At 40.8% G+C, this 19345-nt stretch overlaps 1 protein-coding gene across 1 annotated transcript; it reads left to right on the forward strand.

The window, feature by feature from the left end:
• The first annotated feature begins 2674 nt into the window (after positions 1-2674).
• On the forward strand, positions 2675-18980 carry LOC143295817 (26S proteasome regulatory subunit 4). The gene is made up of 12 exons (XM_076607454.1): positions 2675-2767; positions 4334-4390; positions 5888-5984; positions 7590-7714; positions 9004-9189; positions 9949-10077; positions 10945-11041; positions 13368-13456; positions 14678-14778; positions 16115-16211; positions 17402-17611; positions 17928-18980. The coding sequence occupies exons 1-12, from the start codon at positions 2765-2767 to the stop codon at positions 18060-18062; spliced, it is 1326 nt and encodes a 441-aa protein (XP_076463569.1). The 5' UTR covers positions 2675-2764; the 3' UTR covers positions 18063-18980.
• The last annotated feature ends 365 nt before the right edge of the window (positions 18981-19345 follow it).

A 19345-nucleotide genomic window follows, 5' to 3' on the forward strand; every position in this document is an offset into this window, starting at 1 on the left:
CGGTCGGTATTTTAACCTCCCCCAACTGAGTCAGGTACCTCTCAGTCTTCTTCTTCTTTGCGTTCGACAGCTACGCAGTCAGGGTCGAAGTCCGAGGGATGCCACAAACTCGGACGTCCGGTGAAGATCGGCTGCCGTCCCCCAGAGCTTGGTGTTGAGGTCAGCACCCCTAGGCCAGGACTGCTGCCGCATCTTCTCATACAGGGGGCAGTCTTGGAGAATATGGGATGGGGTCTGGTCAGCCTGGCCGCAATCACATAGGGATGTGGCTGCCACTCCAATCCTCTTCAGGTGTGCTCGGAGGCGCTAGGCCGCAGTGTCCTGTGCGAAGGCGGTAGATAGTAGTCTGGTGTCTTCTCTCCAGTGTCCTGATGGGATCTTGGTGTGCCTGGTAGCCTCCGTTCAGGGTGACCCAGCCTCTTCGGAATCTGCTGCGGAGGAGAGTTTTTGCTTCCTCATACGTGGCAGGAATGGTTGGCTGTGTGAGCTGGCTTCCTTCCTTAGTCAGGTACCCATTTACACAATCTGGGTGGAGTGAGTGAGACTGGAAATTCGGAGTAATGTGCCTTTCCCAAGGACACAACACCATGCCGAAACAGGGGGGATGGCACCCTGACCACTGGAGTCAGAAGTCCCGCCGGCATTGCCCTTACCGATTCTGCCACGGTGCCCCGAATAAGTGAGAATGAATGGTAACAGAGCATATTTTGATCCCTTTGTTTATTCTTACTATACCACATCTGCCAAGCAGATGCCTCAGTGACCAGCAGCATAACCCAACGCGCTTAGTCAGTCCTTGAGAAAAAATAATAAATAAATAAATAAAAATGAAAATAAAATAAAATAAAGTAAAAAATAACAAAAAATAAAAAAAATAATAATAATATAATAAAATTTTAAAAAATATATAATAATAATAATAACAATATTTAAAAGGCGCAAAATCTTGAACGTGACAATTAAGTCAACTCTAGGCACGCGCGCGCACACACACACACACTCTCTCTCTCTCTCTCTCTCTCTCTCTCTCTCTCTCTCTCTCTCTCTCTCTCTCTCTCTTCCTCGCCTCACTCGATCCGGCAGTATATACCATGCACTAAAACCACAACTTTTTTTTTTTTTTAAGTAAACTGAAGCAGCAACTAAAAATCACCAACCACTTTTACCACCACCACCATAACCACAAGAGCCAAATTACAAATCACTATTATCTAAACCCATTGGCCTCTCATTGGCTCAGTGACGGACACATAGGGGACTGATTCGTCAGTGCGACAAGTTCATGATGATAACAATGATGGAGACACGTGTGTCGCATGAAATTATCCACGTGATTCGAGTCAGTCAGTGCGGATTATCATCATTATGACAACTGATAGGACTGTGTCTAACAACTACACACACACACACACACACACACACACACACACACACACACACACACACACACACAGAGGCAGAGATATAATTGGTTATGCCTACTGACTCGATCCATACACCACACTCGTATCAGCCAAGCGAAAAACCAAAGCCATGAAATAAAAATTTACCAACAAGACTATGTTTATTTTCTCGTCTTTTTGACTCGGTCAAAGTGTGTAAAATTAAGTTCTGACTCGTGATTAGACTTTTGTTTGGGCGACCTACGTTCAGTCATGTCAGTGCAAATAAAATTCGAAGTTGGCCTACAGTATAAGACGATGTGATGTATCATGACATTTATTAATGTCACATGTGTGCAAGTATATATATATATATATATATATATATATATATATATACATATATATGTGTGTGTGTGTGTGTGTGTGTGTGTGTGTGTGTGTGTGTGTGTGTGTGTGTGTGTGTGCGTGTGTGTGTGCCGGGTTACAAAAAATCCAACAAACAAGTTTTAAAATTAATGATCCGCCGAGTTTTCGGCTTCAGTTATGTCTTATTCACGAAATGACACTTACGTGGGTGATAAATTGATAACACTAATAGAGAGACACATTGTGTCAACATATCAATGCTGTTCACTGCACTATGTATGTGCGTATAATCAGGAGGAAGGTGGCAGAATGGTTAAGACGCTCAGCTGCCAATACAGAGAGTCCGTGAGGGTGTGGGTTCGATTCCCGCTCTCGCCCTTTCTCCTAAGTTTGACTGGAAAATCAAACTGAGCGTCTAGTCTTTCGGATGAGACGATAAACCGAGGTCCCGTGTGCAGCACGCACTTGGCGCACTGAAAAAGAACCCATGGCAACGAGAGTGTTGTCCTCTGGCGAAATTACGTAAAATGAAATCCCTTTTCATAGGTACACAAATATGTAAGCATGCACTCAAGGCCTGACTAAGCGCGTTGGGTTATGCTGCTGGTCAGGCATCTGCTCAACAGATGTGGTGTAGCGTGTATGGATTTGTCCGAACGCAGTGACGCCTCCTTGAGAAAGTGAAAGTGAAGTGTGCGTATACCGCTGTGCGTGCACATTTGGTTTCATTGGGTCCATTCTTTTGCCCACTGGCAGTCCAACGATTCACCACAAAGTGATCGTGACTGCATTATCATCGCTCCATTTCCTTGAGCTTTTCATTTGTTGTTTGTCCGTTCGTTTTATCATTGTTGCGATCGATTTCAATATCAAAAGTTAAGAAAATAAATTGTGGGAAATGCAAACCGGACTACCAGTCATGACAATGAGACGCGGCGAAAAAGGGACATGACTGCTGATCTGCGATTGTGTCCCCTCTTCTGCTGCGTGTGTGCATCAACTTCCGGTTCAATATGGTGAGGAAAACGCTTTCTCATTCTTGAATAGATATAATTGAAAATTTAGTCTTTGCTATCGGTATACCCAATCATATTTGTAGTTAAGCAGTTAAGTCAAAGGAAAGTCATGCGGTAGGCATAGCTGTGGGTGGCACTGTGTGATCATTGACCTGTATCTTTTCACTTTTGTTATTCCCTTAATATTTTGGCTTTTGATCGTTGTCATCATAATCAGTTTTTTTTAATTTTCAGTTTTCCTCGATCATGCAGCCACAGTCAACCACTTTGCCCCATTTGATTATTCAGCTACTCTGTCTCATGTCTGAACACTTTCAATTTCGTCTATCCTATCTTGAGATGGTTGGTGGCACATACCATATTAAATATTACATTACAATACAGAAACAGAATCGACAGTAATATAATGCCTGTTTGATAATGATATGAAATCACCATGAGATCATGACTTTAACACATAGTTGATAGCCCATGGAATATGAGATTTTCTTTTTTTTTGTAATTATAATGTAAATTTATTTTATGATGATTTCATTAGTTTGAGTGTGCCATGATGACAGCTTTGCTAGATATGATTAATGCTATAAATAATGGAGATGTATTTTGGCTTGAAACTGTACAGTCTGTATCTTCATCTTGTGTATGCTTTACTTTTTTTTTCTTTTTCTTTTTTAACATTTTCCTAGCACACACCAGACCAGAGACGGAGTCATACTCACAGCCAGAGAAAGTACAAATACTGCACCTTCTTACTGTTTTAGTCTTGTCAAACATGTGTATCCATGAAACATGAAATGGATTAAGTAATAATTTGGTTTTGTATCATCATGACTTCCTTGTTAATGTAAGAAGTTAAACTGTTACACTGTTAAAGTATGTTCTAGTTTTCCCATTTGACCCCACAACACACTTAGGCTATGTATCATCTGTCCATCATCTATAACTGAATAATCATACACTACAGCAATATATGCAGATGCGCCTTTCGATTTTGCTCAAATCAGTGATAGTTGACAGGACTGTATGACTGCAACTTAGTCAAGTTAATATATTTATCTAATTTTTCATGTTCTGATTGTTCAGTTGCATCAGGAATCTAGGATTGTTTGTTTTGAAATGAGAGCCTTGGACTTGCTGGAGAACAGGCTGTTCGTGAATCAGGGCTTGTTTTCTAAGTACAAATGTATATTTCCATACCAATATCAAAATATGTCATCTTGATCATGTGCTGTGTGCCTTTGTGTATGTCATTATATGTATAACATGCATTACTTATTAGTGTGTATGTTTGTCACCCATGTGAAATAGAATATTAATATTATTTTTGTTGGCTCTTTTTCCTTTTTTGACCTGTAAAAAGAAAAGAAGAAGAAAAAAACAGGCACAAGGTAGTTTTCCACCACTTGTGCCATAGACTACACATTTTTAAATATAAACTTTTTATTTGCTTGCTCAGTTCCTGTTCCTTTATTTGCTTAATCAAGGATCAGTCAAAGATATAAAGTGAACCAAAAGATTGACAGATATTCATACAATTATTACAAATTTCTACTTCCATATCACCAGGGGCAGAAGCAGTCCGGAGGTTCTGGTGGACAGGGGGGAGACAAGTCAGATGACAAGGTGAGTACATTGATTGGTCCTGATGCTGCCTGTCAGTGTGTCATGTTACATGGAATGTCAGTAGCACAGATTTTGTCTTGAAATTACTTATAGTACACAGCTGTTGTTGTTGTTGGTTTTTTTTTAGTCGGTCTAGTGACATGATCAATAATCAACTTCTGTCTGCTAATACAGCAGAAATATATATACATCACATGACCAAGGCAGATAAAACATCTCTCTCTCTCTCACACACACACACACACACACACACACACACACACACTACTTATAGTATACAGTTTTTTAGTCAGTCTAGTGACATGATCAATAATCAACTTCTGTCTGCTAATACAGCAGAAATATATATCACCTGACCAAGGCAGATAAAACATCACACACACACACACACACACACACACATATATATATACACACACACACACACACACAAATATATATGTATATGTGTGTGTTCTCTCTCTCTCTCTCTCTCTCTCTCTCTCTCTCTCTCTCTAACACACTCAGAAGAGAAGGCACAAAACACAGCCCTTAACAGAGGAACAGCGAAGCAAGACATCTAGTATAAGCACCACTTGAATATTAAAGAATCATATGATTTTTTTTATCCACAGATAACTTGAGATAAGAGAATACACTTAGCAACAACAAAAAGTATAAAAGTATATTTTTTTATTTTTAAAAATAAATGTAAGCATGAAAAACACCAGCATAGAACAGGCATGTGTGACGTGGAACACCATAACAATAAAATAAATAAATAAAAATAGTAAAAACTGGTGCTCCATGATCAGCATGCAACTGATGTTCAAAGAAAATAGAAAAGAAGTCAGCTTCAAGTAACTGGAATTATAGTATGTATTTATTTTTATTTGCAATATAACAGGCAGATTTGTTTTAGGTGAGAGGGAGGAGGGGGTGGGGGGTGCAGGCCTTGTCACCCTATGTTATTTACTTGGTCAGTTGGTGTTTCATTTGGGGTAAAAGAAGTAGTAGAATATTATCATTGACTTATTTAGTGTTGTACATTTGTTACATTATTGTTATTACACATGAAAGCTCCAAGTTAAAGATTTGTTGAAATTGATAAAAGGTGTTAAAATAATTAAATCTAAAATATTATTACTATATATATTAGGTGGGAAATACTTCATCAGAAGAAGTTGATTTTAAACAAACAACAGAATGAGATCAACAAGATGAATTTAGAATAATGTTAAGCGTGTTTGAGATAGCAGCATTGATTAAGCCTGTATCTGTTAGAAATATTACACTGTATACAGATATGATTAAACGGTCAATAATGATTCAGTCAACTTGATGATGTTGATACAGTGAGTTTTGAATCTGTCAGTGGGAGTATTTTGTGTTTGGAAACCGCCTATCAGTTACAGTGTTACCTGAAATCAGGACGGGGTCTGAAAGTTTCAGGCCAGCAGCAGGTAAGAAGCGCATTGTGAAGTACTCTGTGGCCATGATTCCAACTGTCTGTGGCAGGACAAGAAGCGGAAGTATGAGCCTCCCATACCAACCCGGGTGGGGAAGAAGAAGAAGAAGACCAGAGGACCGGATGCTGCCACAAAGCTACCACTTGGTAAACTGCCGGATGAGTTGGCATCATTATTTTTATTATTTTAATTACACATACTTAAGCATGACCGACTGGTGCAGACTCTTTCAGGGGTCTGGATTCCTGTCCTGTCCAAACTACTAGTCCGCTATGCGGAGAAATTGAAAGAAGCTGCAGCAAATAGCCTCCCTTGGTTGTTAACTCCCTTGTGTAACCGGAAGCAGCGTCCTCTATATTATTTTCTGTGCTCAGCTGTTACTTGCCCAAGCAGGCTAGGCTAGAGTCATCACTGACATTGGTATCTGCACCTATGATTTTGCAAAATCAAATGAGATGGAGAGTCTTGTGGAAATATCATGACTGTTATGGTGAACTGTATAAGAACAAGATGACTGTTAATGTGTTATGGAAAACCATGTCTGCATCATGGATTGTTGACTCTCTCGTGTGTTTTTGTCTGCTGTTTCTTTTAGTTTGATGCGTGGTGTAAAAGTGCTTTGTCTGTTGTGACCACCTTTTGGCATCTTGACTTGGTTTTCTGTGACTTTGATTGTAGCCTCTTTTTATCAACACCACCGCGTGTTCCTGCGATATGTTAGTGAACTTACTGGGCATAGAATGTTTTCTGTTGCCTCATAGTGGCCTCTCTGCATTATGTGATTGTTTTCTTGGCATTTTTGTGACCATATTGAGGACATTGGTACTGTTTTCTCCAACCTAAAAAACAAAAAAGAAAGAAAAAAAAGACCAGCTGTTTGATACATCCCTGATTGGATTGGATCACACCGAAATTGTTTTCAGTAACTATCAGGTGCTGAAACTTTACAGTGGCCCTGTCAGTGACCCTTTCTTGAAAGCACTATTTAATTACACATACTTAACCGTGACCCAACTAGTGCAGACTCCGGCAGGGGTCTGACATTCCTGTCCTGTGCAAACTACTATCTGCCTATGCAGAGAAAAAGAGAGCAACTACGGCCGATAACCTCCCGGAAGTAGGTAACCTCCCCTTTGTCCCGCTAGCTAGCGCCCTTTTTTTGCCAGCAGCCATCTCGACACCTGTTCCTGTGCTCCGCATACAGCTAATTTTTTTCGTATTTCTTTCTGTCTGTCGACTCTTTGGCGTCCTTGTTGTTTGTCTAATTATGCCTTCAAACAGGTCGTATGATTATGTAGCTCGATTGGGCGATCGGGCTAAAATTAAGGCGCGATCGCAATCGATTCGCGGACACTCACTATTTTCTTTGACCTAAACAGTTGCCCATTGGACCTCACATCAGTAGCAGTCAACCTGTTGGACTGTCAGGTTGTAGTAGATTGGCCACAAGGAAACCAGAAGTCCCTGGTTCAAACCCCAGGGTAGGGATTTTCCTTCCCGTTTCACAGTGCTTGGAGTGATAGTCTGGCCAGAAGACGGTAAACCCAGGCCCTTTATGCAGCTTCAGCTTGGAAGTTGTGCAGTAATGAAAAGTTTGTCCCTAAGTTCTTATGATCAGTAGCACAAAATCATTTCTTGTTATCCATACTTATGACAGGAACCATTTTAAGGCACACTTTATGAAAGCGTTTTTTTTTATGACTGCGTCAGTATCCCCTTGTTGAGTGTCTTGCTGTGTGTGGTGCCGACAGTGACCCCACACACGCGCTGTCGCCTGAAGCTGCTGAAGCTGGAGAGAATCAAAGACTACCTGCTGCTGGAGGAAGAGTTCATCAAGAACCAGGAGCGCTTGAAGCCACAGGAAGAGAAGCAGGAGGTGAGAGATGGACTTCCCCGTTGTGGGGCCTAAAACTGGAGACAGGGGGACAGGACTGGGTTTTGAATCATATGATATATGTGCACACATATGTGCACGTTTGTGTGCAGACACACATGCATGCATATGCATGTCTTTGTGTTTATTAGTCAGCACATTATATATATATATATACATTATATGTATATACATATGCATATACATATATATCTGTTATTTGGATGAGAAGATAAATGGAGGTCCGATGTGCAGCATTCACTTGGCGCCCTGAAAAAGAACCCATGGCAACATAAGTGCTGTCCTCTGACAAAATTCTGTAGAAGAAATCCACTCTGATAGGTAGACAAATGTATATATGCATGCTCTCAAGGCCTGACTGGTAATGCTGCTGGTCAGACATCTGCCTAGCAAATGTGGTACAGCGTATATGGATTCAGAGCTGCCAACTGTTACAATTTCACTGTATTTTGTTACACTTGATTGCAGTTTGTTCCAATGTTACACCAACGTCAAAATTGTTCCAACAAGTTCATTTTCAATTACATATCATAGTTACATGCTTTTCTGTTGTAACAATACCCAGGCGCTCTAGACTTATCGATCACAAGGCCAGGGCAGTCACTTCTAACCTTGGTCTCACGTGATGATGCTCAGCTAATCGCGTGCGTGTTTACATTGAAACAGCATTGAGTGGACCAGTCAGCTTAATCGTTTGTTTTCCCCCTGAACAAAAGAGAAAGTGGCTAAATCAAGTTGGATCACAGTCAGACAGTGTCTGTACGTTCGTTCTTTAGTTTAACGTCTTTTCACTGTAAGTGATATTAGACGAGGGAAGGTAAAAAATCGAGTGGGAGGAGGGGGGGGGGGATTACTGTATACGCGTACGAGTAAGTGAAAGTGTGTGTGTGTGTGAAAATTATTGATTTAAGTTTTGTTTAAAAAATAAAGAAAAAAAACATTACAATTTAACATATTTCTAATGAAAAACTAACAACTATAACAGCGAACCAACTGGTCTGTTTAACAAGGAGTTGAAAAAGTCATACATTAGCAATGGACTGCTGAAGATCGTCAACACTGAAGATGATTTCAGTTCAGGGATTTGAGACTTTAACGTATCGCAAGTTGTCTGTACCTGTTTGCTGATGTAGCTCACAGAGTCCGAGTGTTCCTACCAAATTTCCTGATTGTTCCTACAAACACTTGACAGGGGTTGGCATCTCTGTGGATTTGTCCAAACACAGTGACGCCTCCTAGGGAAACTGAAACTGAAGCATTTCGTTGATCAGGAGGAGCGCACCAAGGTGGATGAGCTGCGCGGGACGCCCATGTCTGTGGGGAACCTGGAGGAGATCATCGACGACAACCATGCCATCGTGTCCACGTCGGTGGGCAGCGAGCACTACGTGTCCATCCTGTCCTTTGTGGACAAGGACCAGCTGGAGCCAGGCTGCTCCGTCCTCCTCAACCACAAGGTACAGGGGGGGGATGTGGGGGTGGGGGTGGTTTTATGTTGTGTGTGTGTGTGTGTGTGATGTAGGTGTATGTGTATGTACGGCTCGCACACACACGTGAATACTATAACAGGTCACTGGGTGAGAGTTTCCCTGAGCTCTTTACTTGCAGCAGCAGTTGATATCATCCGCACATCCCGTTATGCGCACATCCGGTTCTAGTTTAGATTGGCATGTAATGTCTGTTTATAGATAGGCTACAATGGACACAACAGTTGGGGACGAGGGGAGTGGTGGCATGTGACATTGGTGTCTTACACCATACACATACACACCTAGCACCGCAGGCATACACATCTAGCAACATTGACATACACATCTAGCATGTAGGTATATGCAGCCAGCATGGTAGATGTTGGGGGTGTTGAAGAGATAGTACAGAATGTTGATACACAAGTTAGAATGTGCATGCTGTGACACTGACAGATTCTTCAGCAGTCTGTCTGTGAGTGACTGTCATGACGTCAGTTTGTTGGTGAAGATTGTGTTCACGTGTGGAAGTAGTTTGTCACCAGTGCAACCAGTAGTAAGAGTGGTAGTAAGAATAGCACATACAGTGACGCATACTGTGATGACGACCTTGACAGTTACAGTGGTTTTTACAGGATAATAATGCTAGTGATGGTGATGTAGACAGGTTCCTACATGTATACGACAGTGCCTGTACAGGGATGATAAAGACGCAAGTTGCTCAGGTAAAAATGTTGATGATGCCGACAGGTGCACGCGGTGGTGGGAGTGCTTGGGGATGACACGGACCCCATGGTGACTGTGATGAAGCTGGAGAAGGCCCCACAGGAAACCTATGCCGACATCGGAGGTCTGGACAACCAGATCCAGGAAATCAAGGTCAGCTGGCTCTCTTGCATCCTTCCATATTAATGGGCAGGGTTGCTTGGTCGATCACAATGGGGTTTCACTCTGTTTAAATGAGTGTGTCAAAGCAGCCATGGTCCCATGGGTCCCATGTGCATATAGCACCTGAAGCATGTAAAAGAACCCAAGGCAACAAAAGGGCGTGTCCCTGGCACAATTCTGTAGAAAAATCTATAAATACAAATCAAAAACGGAAAAAAGAAAAGGAAAACGAAGGGTTGCGCTGCACCGTGGAGACACACTCTCGCTAGGGAGATCAGCCCAAATTTCACACAGAGGAATCTGTTGTGATAAAAAAAAAAGTAATACAATACCATCCACTAGCAGCACCAACTTTATTTAGCATAAAGAGTTGTCCTAAGTCTGTGGAATTAGTGTAGGCTTAAAAACATTCTGAATGATAAGCCATCTTAGCCCTGCCAAGAACGCTCATGCAGCCTATCCATTGTGTGCGTTGCTCTGTTTCAGTACTTTTTTTTTTTTTTTTTTTTTTTTTAGATAAACAAAATGCACAGTGGACATGAAGTTTGGGTACCTTTTTATGTTGTGTGAACATACACAATTTGCATGTTTCTGTATATGTGTGTGGATGTTCATGAAACTGTGGTGTGAGAGGTAGAGTGACATGCCATTTTTACAAGACCAGTTTTATTGTGTGTGTGTCAAAGACAAAGTCCATATGGTTTAATTGGTTAGGCCTTTGGCCCCTACAAGTAACAGTTCACATACATAAAGGTTCGAAATAGTACTATTGAACACATAAGTTTCCGAGTGCTTCTTTTCTCACTGAAGCTGCTTTGTACACAGATTTACTGAGTGTGCGTGTGTGTGTGTGTGCAGGAGTCTGTAGAGTTACCGCTAACTCACCCAGAGTACTATGAGGAGATGGGCATCAAGCCTCCCAAGGGAGTCATCCTGTACGGCCCCCCTGGCACAGGTCTGTAGCCACGTTTCTCTGAACCTCACCTGGCTTCTCCTTCACTGCCTGTTGAAAGGGAACCTGACCACTGCATGTATCTCACACGCCACCAGTCAAAACATTACCGTAATTTTCTGTATGCTGAAAGACTTCGGCTGACATTACCGTAATATTCTGTATGGTGAAAGACTTCGGCTGACATTACCGTAATATTATTCTGTATGGTGAAAGACTTCGGCCGACATTACCGTAATATTATTCTGTATGGTGAAAGACTTTGGCCGACATTACTGTAATATTCTGTATGGTGAAAGACTTCGGCCAACATTACCGTAATATTATTCTGTATGGTGAAAGACTTTGGCCGACATTACCGTAATATTCTGTGTGGTGAAAGACTTTGGCCGACATTACCGTAATATTCTTAATGGGAAAGAATTTGGCCGACATTACAGTAATATTCTGTATGGCGAAAGACTTCAGCCGACATTACCGTAATACTCTGGTGAAAGACTAGCCGACATTGTGAAAGACTTTGGCCGACATTACTGTAATATTCTGTATGGCGAAAGACTTTGGCTGACATTACCGTAATATTCTGTGTGGTGAAAGACTTTGGCCGACATTACCGTAATATTCTTAATGGGAAAGAATTTGGCCGACATTACAGTAATATTCTGTATGGCGAAAGACTTTGGCCACAGTATTACTGTTACGGAGGATGAGTTTCTTTTGAGGATCAAGAGTGCTTACTGTATTGATTTATTGGTGAAAGGGGTTAGGGGGGGTTGTAGGTTTAAATCTTCAACCAAAAAGTCTTGCTCGAGTGAACTTTATAAACTCCAAAGAGAAATTCACTCGTGGTCTTGTTGATCATGTTCACAATACAAGCATAAAATATGCATTTAAAAGAAGTGTATGTACATCCAAGCATATATTTTATACATACACTTGCACAACATATAAAACAGATATGATGATGAAAGCAGTACCAACTTAAATTCAAATTCAGCTTTGAAACAAAGAAAAAAGCATCAAGAGTAAAGTAAAGTTAACATCCTTCTGGCATGAACCTTCTGGAAATAATGATTTTCCATCCCTCATCCCTCCCTCTCTCTCTCTCCATTTCCCCCTCTTCCCCACTTTTTATTTTTTACTTGTTTTAAGTGAATTTAGTCCATTGTTTAATCCTTCTGTTCTGAATGTTGGTTATAATTTACTTTCAGAAAGGTGAGTGCAGTATTAGTTGCATAAAACTAATGACAGTTATCTCAGTTGTTCATCTTCTCCTCAGTAAGGGTGGAAGGGAGGAGGCCTGCTGTACCCTTCATGACAAATCCATGGCTTTAATTATTCAGTTCTGTTTCACAGAAATGATGACCAGGTCTTTGGATGAAAGAGCTATCGATGTAGTTTGTATAAATTAGTGTGTTTTGTGTGTGTATGTTTTTTGGGGTTTTTTTTTTGTTTGTTTTTGTTTTTGGTTTGTTTTTGTTTTTGACTCACTTGTGTAAACAAAGTGAGTCTATGTTTTAACCCGGTGTTGGGTTGCTGTGTGTGTGTGTGTCCGTGGTAAACTTTAACATTGACATTTTCTCTGCAAATACTTTGTCAGTTGACACCAAATTTGGCATAAAAATAGGAAAAAATTCAGTTCTTTCCAGTCATCTTGTTTAAAACAATATTGCACCTATGGGATGGGCACAAAAAAATTTAAAAAAGAAGTCTAATTATATGCAAACTGCATTTACTGTTATATTTATATTTTTTTGTATTCTCTAAACTTGGCACTTTGACCTCTTATTCTGACACAACAACAAGAGGAGTCATTATTATCATTTTTTGTTCAAACAGGAACTTCTTTTGCTAAGCATGGAATTTTTATTTATTTTGCAAACGTTTTGGTGCAGATAGTAAAAAAGGGAAATTACTCTGTAATTAATGCTAGGGGACTTAATTTATCACAAGTGAGTCTTGAAGGCCTTGCCTCTCTTGTTTTTTGTTTTTTGTTGTTTATTTTTGGGGGAGGGGTTCTTGGTGATGATGGTGTGTGTTTATGTGATGGGGTGGGGGGGGGTGGGATGATGCATTTTCAGGAAGCCCTTGATCATGACTGCATGAGCTGAACCTTTTTCTTTAGTCAAATGTGCATATGTTCTAAGTTTTAGTCTAGAGGATGATGGGGGGCATCACTGGGATTGAAAGATTGGGCGTGTGGTTTGTTACCTGAGGAGAAGAGAAACTTATTTTATGAAACCACAATGGTTTGGGTGGTTTTTTTTTGTGTTGGGGAGGTGGGGTTGGAGAATGGAAGACTGTCATGGTGTGGTGTTTTGTGTTGCAGGAAAGACGCTGCTGGCCAAAGCGGTGGCCAACCAGACCTCCGCCACTTTTTTGCGAGTGGTTGGCTCTGAGCTGATTCAGAAATACCTGGTCAGTACAGCTTGCTTTTCACTGTCTTTTTCTTTTTTCTTTTTTTTTTTTTTCTTTTTTTTTTGGTTGTTGTTGTTGTGTTGTTTTTGTTGGTTTTTTTTGCTTCGCCTTCTCTCTTGAACCCTTTCTGTTCAGTCTCAACTTTTCTTTTCTTCAGTTTGATTTGATATTTTAATTACAAAGGAGAAAGTTTCAATCCACTTGTGGAGCTTTGAAGAGAGTTCAAATGAAGCCAGTCAAAGAACGCACACGCATGGCTGTGGGATGGGGTATGTATGGTCTGATAGATCCACAATCGAGATGTTATAGTTACCATTAAAGTGTCTCCACTACAAACGCAAGGTTCAGTCAGGTAGGCAGCCTGTTGTGCAAATGACCCTTTTTACAGCGTTTATAGTTTGGTCTCTGACTGAAGATTGGCATGATGTAAGTATCAATAATAACAACTAGGACAGGGCTGTGTCTGGAGAACCACAGTTAATGGCCAAGGTGAAAGGCTGCTCTGAAGACAGAGAAATAGGACAACTACAACAACAACAAAAAAGAAGAAATAAGATAAATCATATATATAAATAAATAAAGACACACAAGTTCAGTACATTACTGAAAACTTTGTAGCCCATCAGTCAGTGCAGCCCTACAACAGCAGAGTGCGCTGACAAAGCTATACTTCATACACAAAACGAGTGCACTGTGTCATCAAAAGCATGCTTAGTCGTCTTGAAAACACCGGTGAGCAATGTTTAAACAACATAGAGGCTAGAGCCAACAAGCTATAAGCACCAAGTGTATAAAAACGACTGATTGAGAAAGCGAATCTGAGTAATACCCACTGCAGTGTGGAAATATCCAGACTCTGTCAAAGGGAAGTAGGTCATATGACGTCATGGGCAGCCCACTACGATAACTAGAACACTAAAGCAAATAATAGGTATGGTTATAAAACCAATTACATCTTGTAAACTTGCAAAAATAGTCACCAAAATTGTTCAGAATCCTTTCATCAGGACAGCTAATTCCAGGATGAAATTTTAGCCTTGCGTTGACCAGGAAAACAGGAAATGGAGATGTGCATGTGCATGAGGTTTTCACTAAAACAAAATAACTGTGGAGTCTCCACGAAAACCATTTGAAATTTGGTCTGCAAACCCTCCCTGTTATGATTGTGATTATTATTATCAGTATCATTGTCATTGTTATTACTATTATTATGATTGTCAGGGGGATGGTCCCAAACTGGTGAGGGAGCTGTTCAGAGTGGCGGAGGAGCACGCCCCGTCAATCGTCTTCATCGATGAAATTGATGCTGTCGGCACCAAGAGGTCAGACAGACTTCGGTCTTGTGCTTTAATTGATTAACCAGTTCACATTGGTCCTGATATGACCCTTTATGGTCAGCTGGAATATTAGCAGCATTGTCAGTGTCAACCAAATCTCTTTTTTTTCTTTTTTTTTTTTTGTTCTGTGAGTTGCTGGTATGCTTTGCATTTATGACTGGTATCTTTAATTCTTTTTTTGTTTTTTACCACAGATATCGCTTATTGTCCAACAAAGCAGTCGTATGTCCATGCTTGTTCACTCTTTTAGCTACACTCAGTAGTACGAACGACTTTGTGATGCAGGAAAGACGCAAGACTTGTCCTCCTGTGCAGTGAAAGCATGACCAGTTTGGCGTGACCATTGTGTGGATGTGAAGTGCAATACAGATCAGATATTGTGGCCTTCTATGGGTGCCGTGGCTGAATGGTAGGAGTGCTGGACTCTTGCCTTTGTTTCCACAAGTTCAGTCCCTGGTTTCGGGGCACCTGGTGGGTTAAGGGTGGAGATTTTTCTATCATCCCAGGCCGACACAGGTGCAGACCTGCTGGTACCTGAATCCCCTTCATGTTTGCGCTCATGTTACAAACCCTGAGATCCGTGTCAGCGTTCAGTGGAATATGGAAACAAGTGTGTGCACGCCCAGAAACGGGAGTATGGCAGCCTACATGGCAGGGTGAAACTAGTCATACGCATAAAAGACCACTTATTCTATGAGGGAACATGGGGATTGCTGCCCATGAATGCAGAAGAAGATGAATATAGCCTTTGAGTGTGACACTGACAGCACCACTGGCTGCTTGGTGTGACCAGCAAATACGTGGATGATGAGTATGCTTAGTTCAACTAATACAATACAATACAAAACATCTTTATTCGTGTATTGTATTGAGTTGAACAAAGAATAACTCAACCAGGACAGCAGCTTCTCTCCCTGTGTTTTTCTCCACATTGTATTATGATTGTCTTGTAAGCAGATTAGTTGGGGAGCAGGGGGTCCCACCAATTTCCTGGAATGAACCCCCCCCACCCCCCCCCACCCCAGTTTCCTGGTATAAAGCACAAGAATGAAATTTCCAGAACTAACTGTGGTAAGAATCTAATTAGAAATGAAAACATGTGTGGTCCAGGTATGAATGGAACAAAAAATGATTGTGTGTGTGTGTGTGTGTTCAGGTATGAGTCCAGCAGGAATTTTGTGTGATCCAGGTATGCATCTAACAAGAAATCTTTGTGTGCGAGATCCAGGTATGCATCTAACAACGAGTGACTCTGTGTGGGGGTGCTTGTGTGATCCATGTAGGAATCCAACAAAACATGACTCTGTGTGTGTTTGTTCAGGTATGAATCGAACAGCGGTGGGGAGCGTGAGATCCAGAGGACCATGCTGGAGCTGCTCAACCAGCTGGATGGGTTTGACTCCCGTGGAGACGTCAAGGTTGGTCACCGGGGACCCAGGTTCAGTCCTGGGCATCCACACCTGTAGTTATCCACTTATCTTTTTGCTGTGCAGCTCCTACTATCTCTCCACAATCACTGCTTTTTTTCTTTTTTTTCTTTCTTTTTTTTGTGTACATGTGTAAACAAAGTGAGTCTTTGTAATAACCCTGTTTTGGTTGTCTGTGTGCATGTTTGTATGTATGTATGTGTGTGCGCAAGTCCATGGTAAAGTTCAACAGATTCATTTTCTCTGGAAATGCTTTATCTCTCGTCACCAGATTTGGCTTAAAAATTGGAGGGGGGAAAAAATCATTTGGATCCAGGAAGGGCTTATTTATTTTGTATTATTATTTTCTTAGTGGTAGTTTATTCCTGACACGATTGACTTTATTGTTGAGCAAACAAATGTATGTGTACGTGTCAAGATTGTAACAAAACCATATGGTTATGTAGCCGCTCTCCTGAATGTTAAGAGAGACAGTGTATGGGTGTCTGCCAAGTGAAATTTAGTGCTATGGTTGAGCAGTTGAGAAACAGATTGCTTTTTTTTTTTTTTTAATTGTGAGGGGGATCGTCCTTTTTCTCTTCTTAAAAAAAAAGTCAGTTGGAATCACACCTGACCCATGAAGAATTTGCCTTTTTTATTATGTTTTTTTTTTTTTAAAAAAACATCTGGTTTTAGGCCAGTGCATCAGCAGTTTGGTGTGAGCACGTTTTAACAAAGTTTGCTGGTTGAGACAGTACTGTGAGGTTTGAATTACTCCGTGTAAACCATGGTCAGGATGAATCAGTGGAGTATGTGACACTGCTCAGCAAATACAAACAGTGCAGCTTTATTAAACTAGTACTTGGCACCACATAACCAAGATCTATTATAAAATGTGCCCATGAAATTTCCTATCATGGTTATCTAAAGGTTTAGAGCTCTGTTTTGTTTGAGTTAGTGTCTGTGCATTTAAAGCTAAGATGTGTGACCTCAGGCACAATTGTGTTACAGCTGTTTGAGTGAAAAACATCTTATTTTTGGTCTTCTTTTGTTTGTGTGTTAGTCATACATATTCAGCTGTTAAGTTTTTCAACAGAGATTTTTCCTGGCAAAATTTGATCATAAGTCTGGTTAAATGTGTTTATGTTGTGTATTTTTGTTGTGAGAACAGTTGCGTCTGATGTCAATGCTTCTGATTGTAGGTGATCATGGCAACAAACAGAATCGAGACCCTTGACCCTGCCCTTATTCGCCCAGGGCGCATTGATCGTAAGATTGAGTTCCCCTTGCCCGATGAGAAAACAAAGCGTCGAATCTTCACCATCCACACGTCCCGCATGACCCTGGCAGATGATGTCAACATCGATGACTATGTCATGTCGAAGGATGACCTCTCTGGAGCAGACATCAAGGTAAAGTCAGGGTAGTGGTCCGGGCTTGGCCTTGAAGGTCACCCATCAGTCTGATGGGAGCGTTTGTGTGTGTGTGTGTGTTGGAGGGTTGGAGGAGGGCTCTTTGTAGCTGAGTTCTCTTGACAAACTGATTTATGTTGTATACAATCCAGACACCAGTGCAGATGACACTGACTGCAAAACATACACACATGTTTCTGGATGTCCTGATAAAAGTCCACATGATGCTGTTAACAAATCACTGATTTATACTGATTCTGCCATCCAGTACATATAATAGTACAGATGATGCTGACAACAAAACACTTGTTTTCAGGCCATCTGCACAGAGGCCGGTCTGTTGGCGCTGAGAGAGCGGCGCATGAAAGTGCGCAACGAAGACTTCGGCAAGGCCAAGGAGAATGTCCTGTATCGCAAGAACGAGGGAACGCCTGAAGGACTGTACCTTTAGTCATCACCCTCTAACGATAGTTTTTACTCTGTCTTTGTTCTGTGTTGTGTGGACTGATTCAACAGCACTGGTGCATATGAGTGAACCTTTGTGGGAGAGAGTATTGATGCAGTGTTGTCAATCCATTTTATTCTGAGTATATTCTTAGGTCTGTGGTCAAACTTTGACTAAACACCACCGTTTAATTCGTGTTTCGAGAATACAAAAATGTGACCAACTCTTACAAAATGATAGATAAGTTTATTTTTAATGATATGAAGAATGAATAGAAAGAAGAGAAAAATACCTTTGCATTGATGTCATAAACAAGATCCCAGTTTAAAAAAAGGAGAAGTTATAGTTGATCAAAGTAGTGGTATGGTGGTCATTTTGAGAAATATTGCTTAAGTTTTGCTACTGTTTCTTGAGATTTTTCCATAGCAACATAGTTCGTTTTGACTTTAAGTTTGTGAAGGTTAGAGACAGGCCATCAAACACACACACACACACACACACACACACACAAATGACGGATGTGTAATTTTTAGATTGTGATATATTTTAAAGCAACTTTTTAGTTAATAATTATATATTTTCTAAAATTTGCATTATGAAAATGCAGTTTTGTTAACGTAAAGGTGCGTGCAGGTTCATGGACTTAGCATTGCCCATTTTTGTTATGTTTTATTTCAATGATTTGCTTTTTATCTTTCACTTACTATATGTTTAACTTGATTAGTTCATTCGATTTTTTTTTATATTAATGTTTCACACAAATCACGGGCCTTCAAGCCCTGACCAGTGCATTGGCTTAATTTGAATATCAGACATCTGCTTCCTTGTGTTTTTCTGGGGGATTTTTATATGGAGGAAAGTGCCAGTTGAATGCAGTGTGACTTATCTATCATTTCGTTGGAGGCGATCACAGAAAAATTTGAAGTCAAAGTCTGCGTGTGTTCATGTGTACAAGTGGATGACGGTTGTGAGGCCTGTGAGCTGGCGTGATGTCTGGGTGAGGTGTCAGCTGTGTGACGTGATAAAAATAGGGTTGAAGGAAACATTCCACGTCCACAGATCTGCTGAAACAGGAAGGCAGACAGAGAATCGGAGGACTAGGAGGAAACTATGCCAGACGTTTCTTAGACTACTGAATCCTTGCTTCACAAGCAGTCAAGTGTTCTGTCAGAAGTTGTCTTGTGATGGTTTTTCTTTTTCTTTTTATTGCAACGTCATTAATGTAATGCACACTTGAAGATACACATTCATATACACACACAAGGTTCACACATGCATATGTTGACGGT

Source organism: Babylonia areolata, chromosome 21, assembly GCF_041734735.1.
Source record: "Babylonia areolata isolate BAREFJ2019XMU chromosome 21, ASM4173473v1, whole genome shotgun sequence".
In the NCBI taxonomy this organism is placed as follows: Eukaryota; Metazoa; Mollusca; class Gastropoda; order Neogastropoda; family Buccinidae; genus Babylonia; species Babylonia areolata.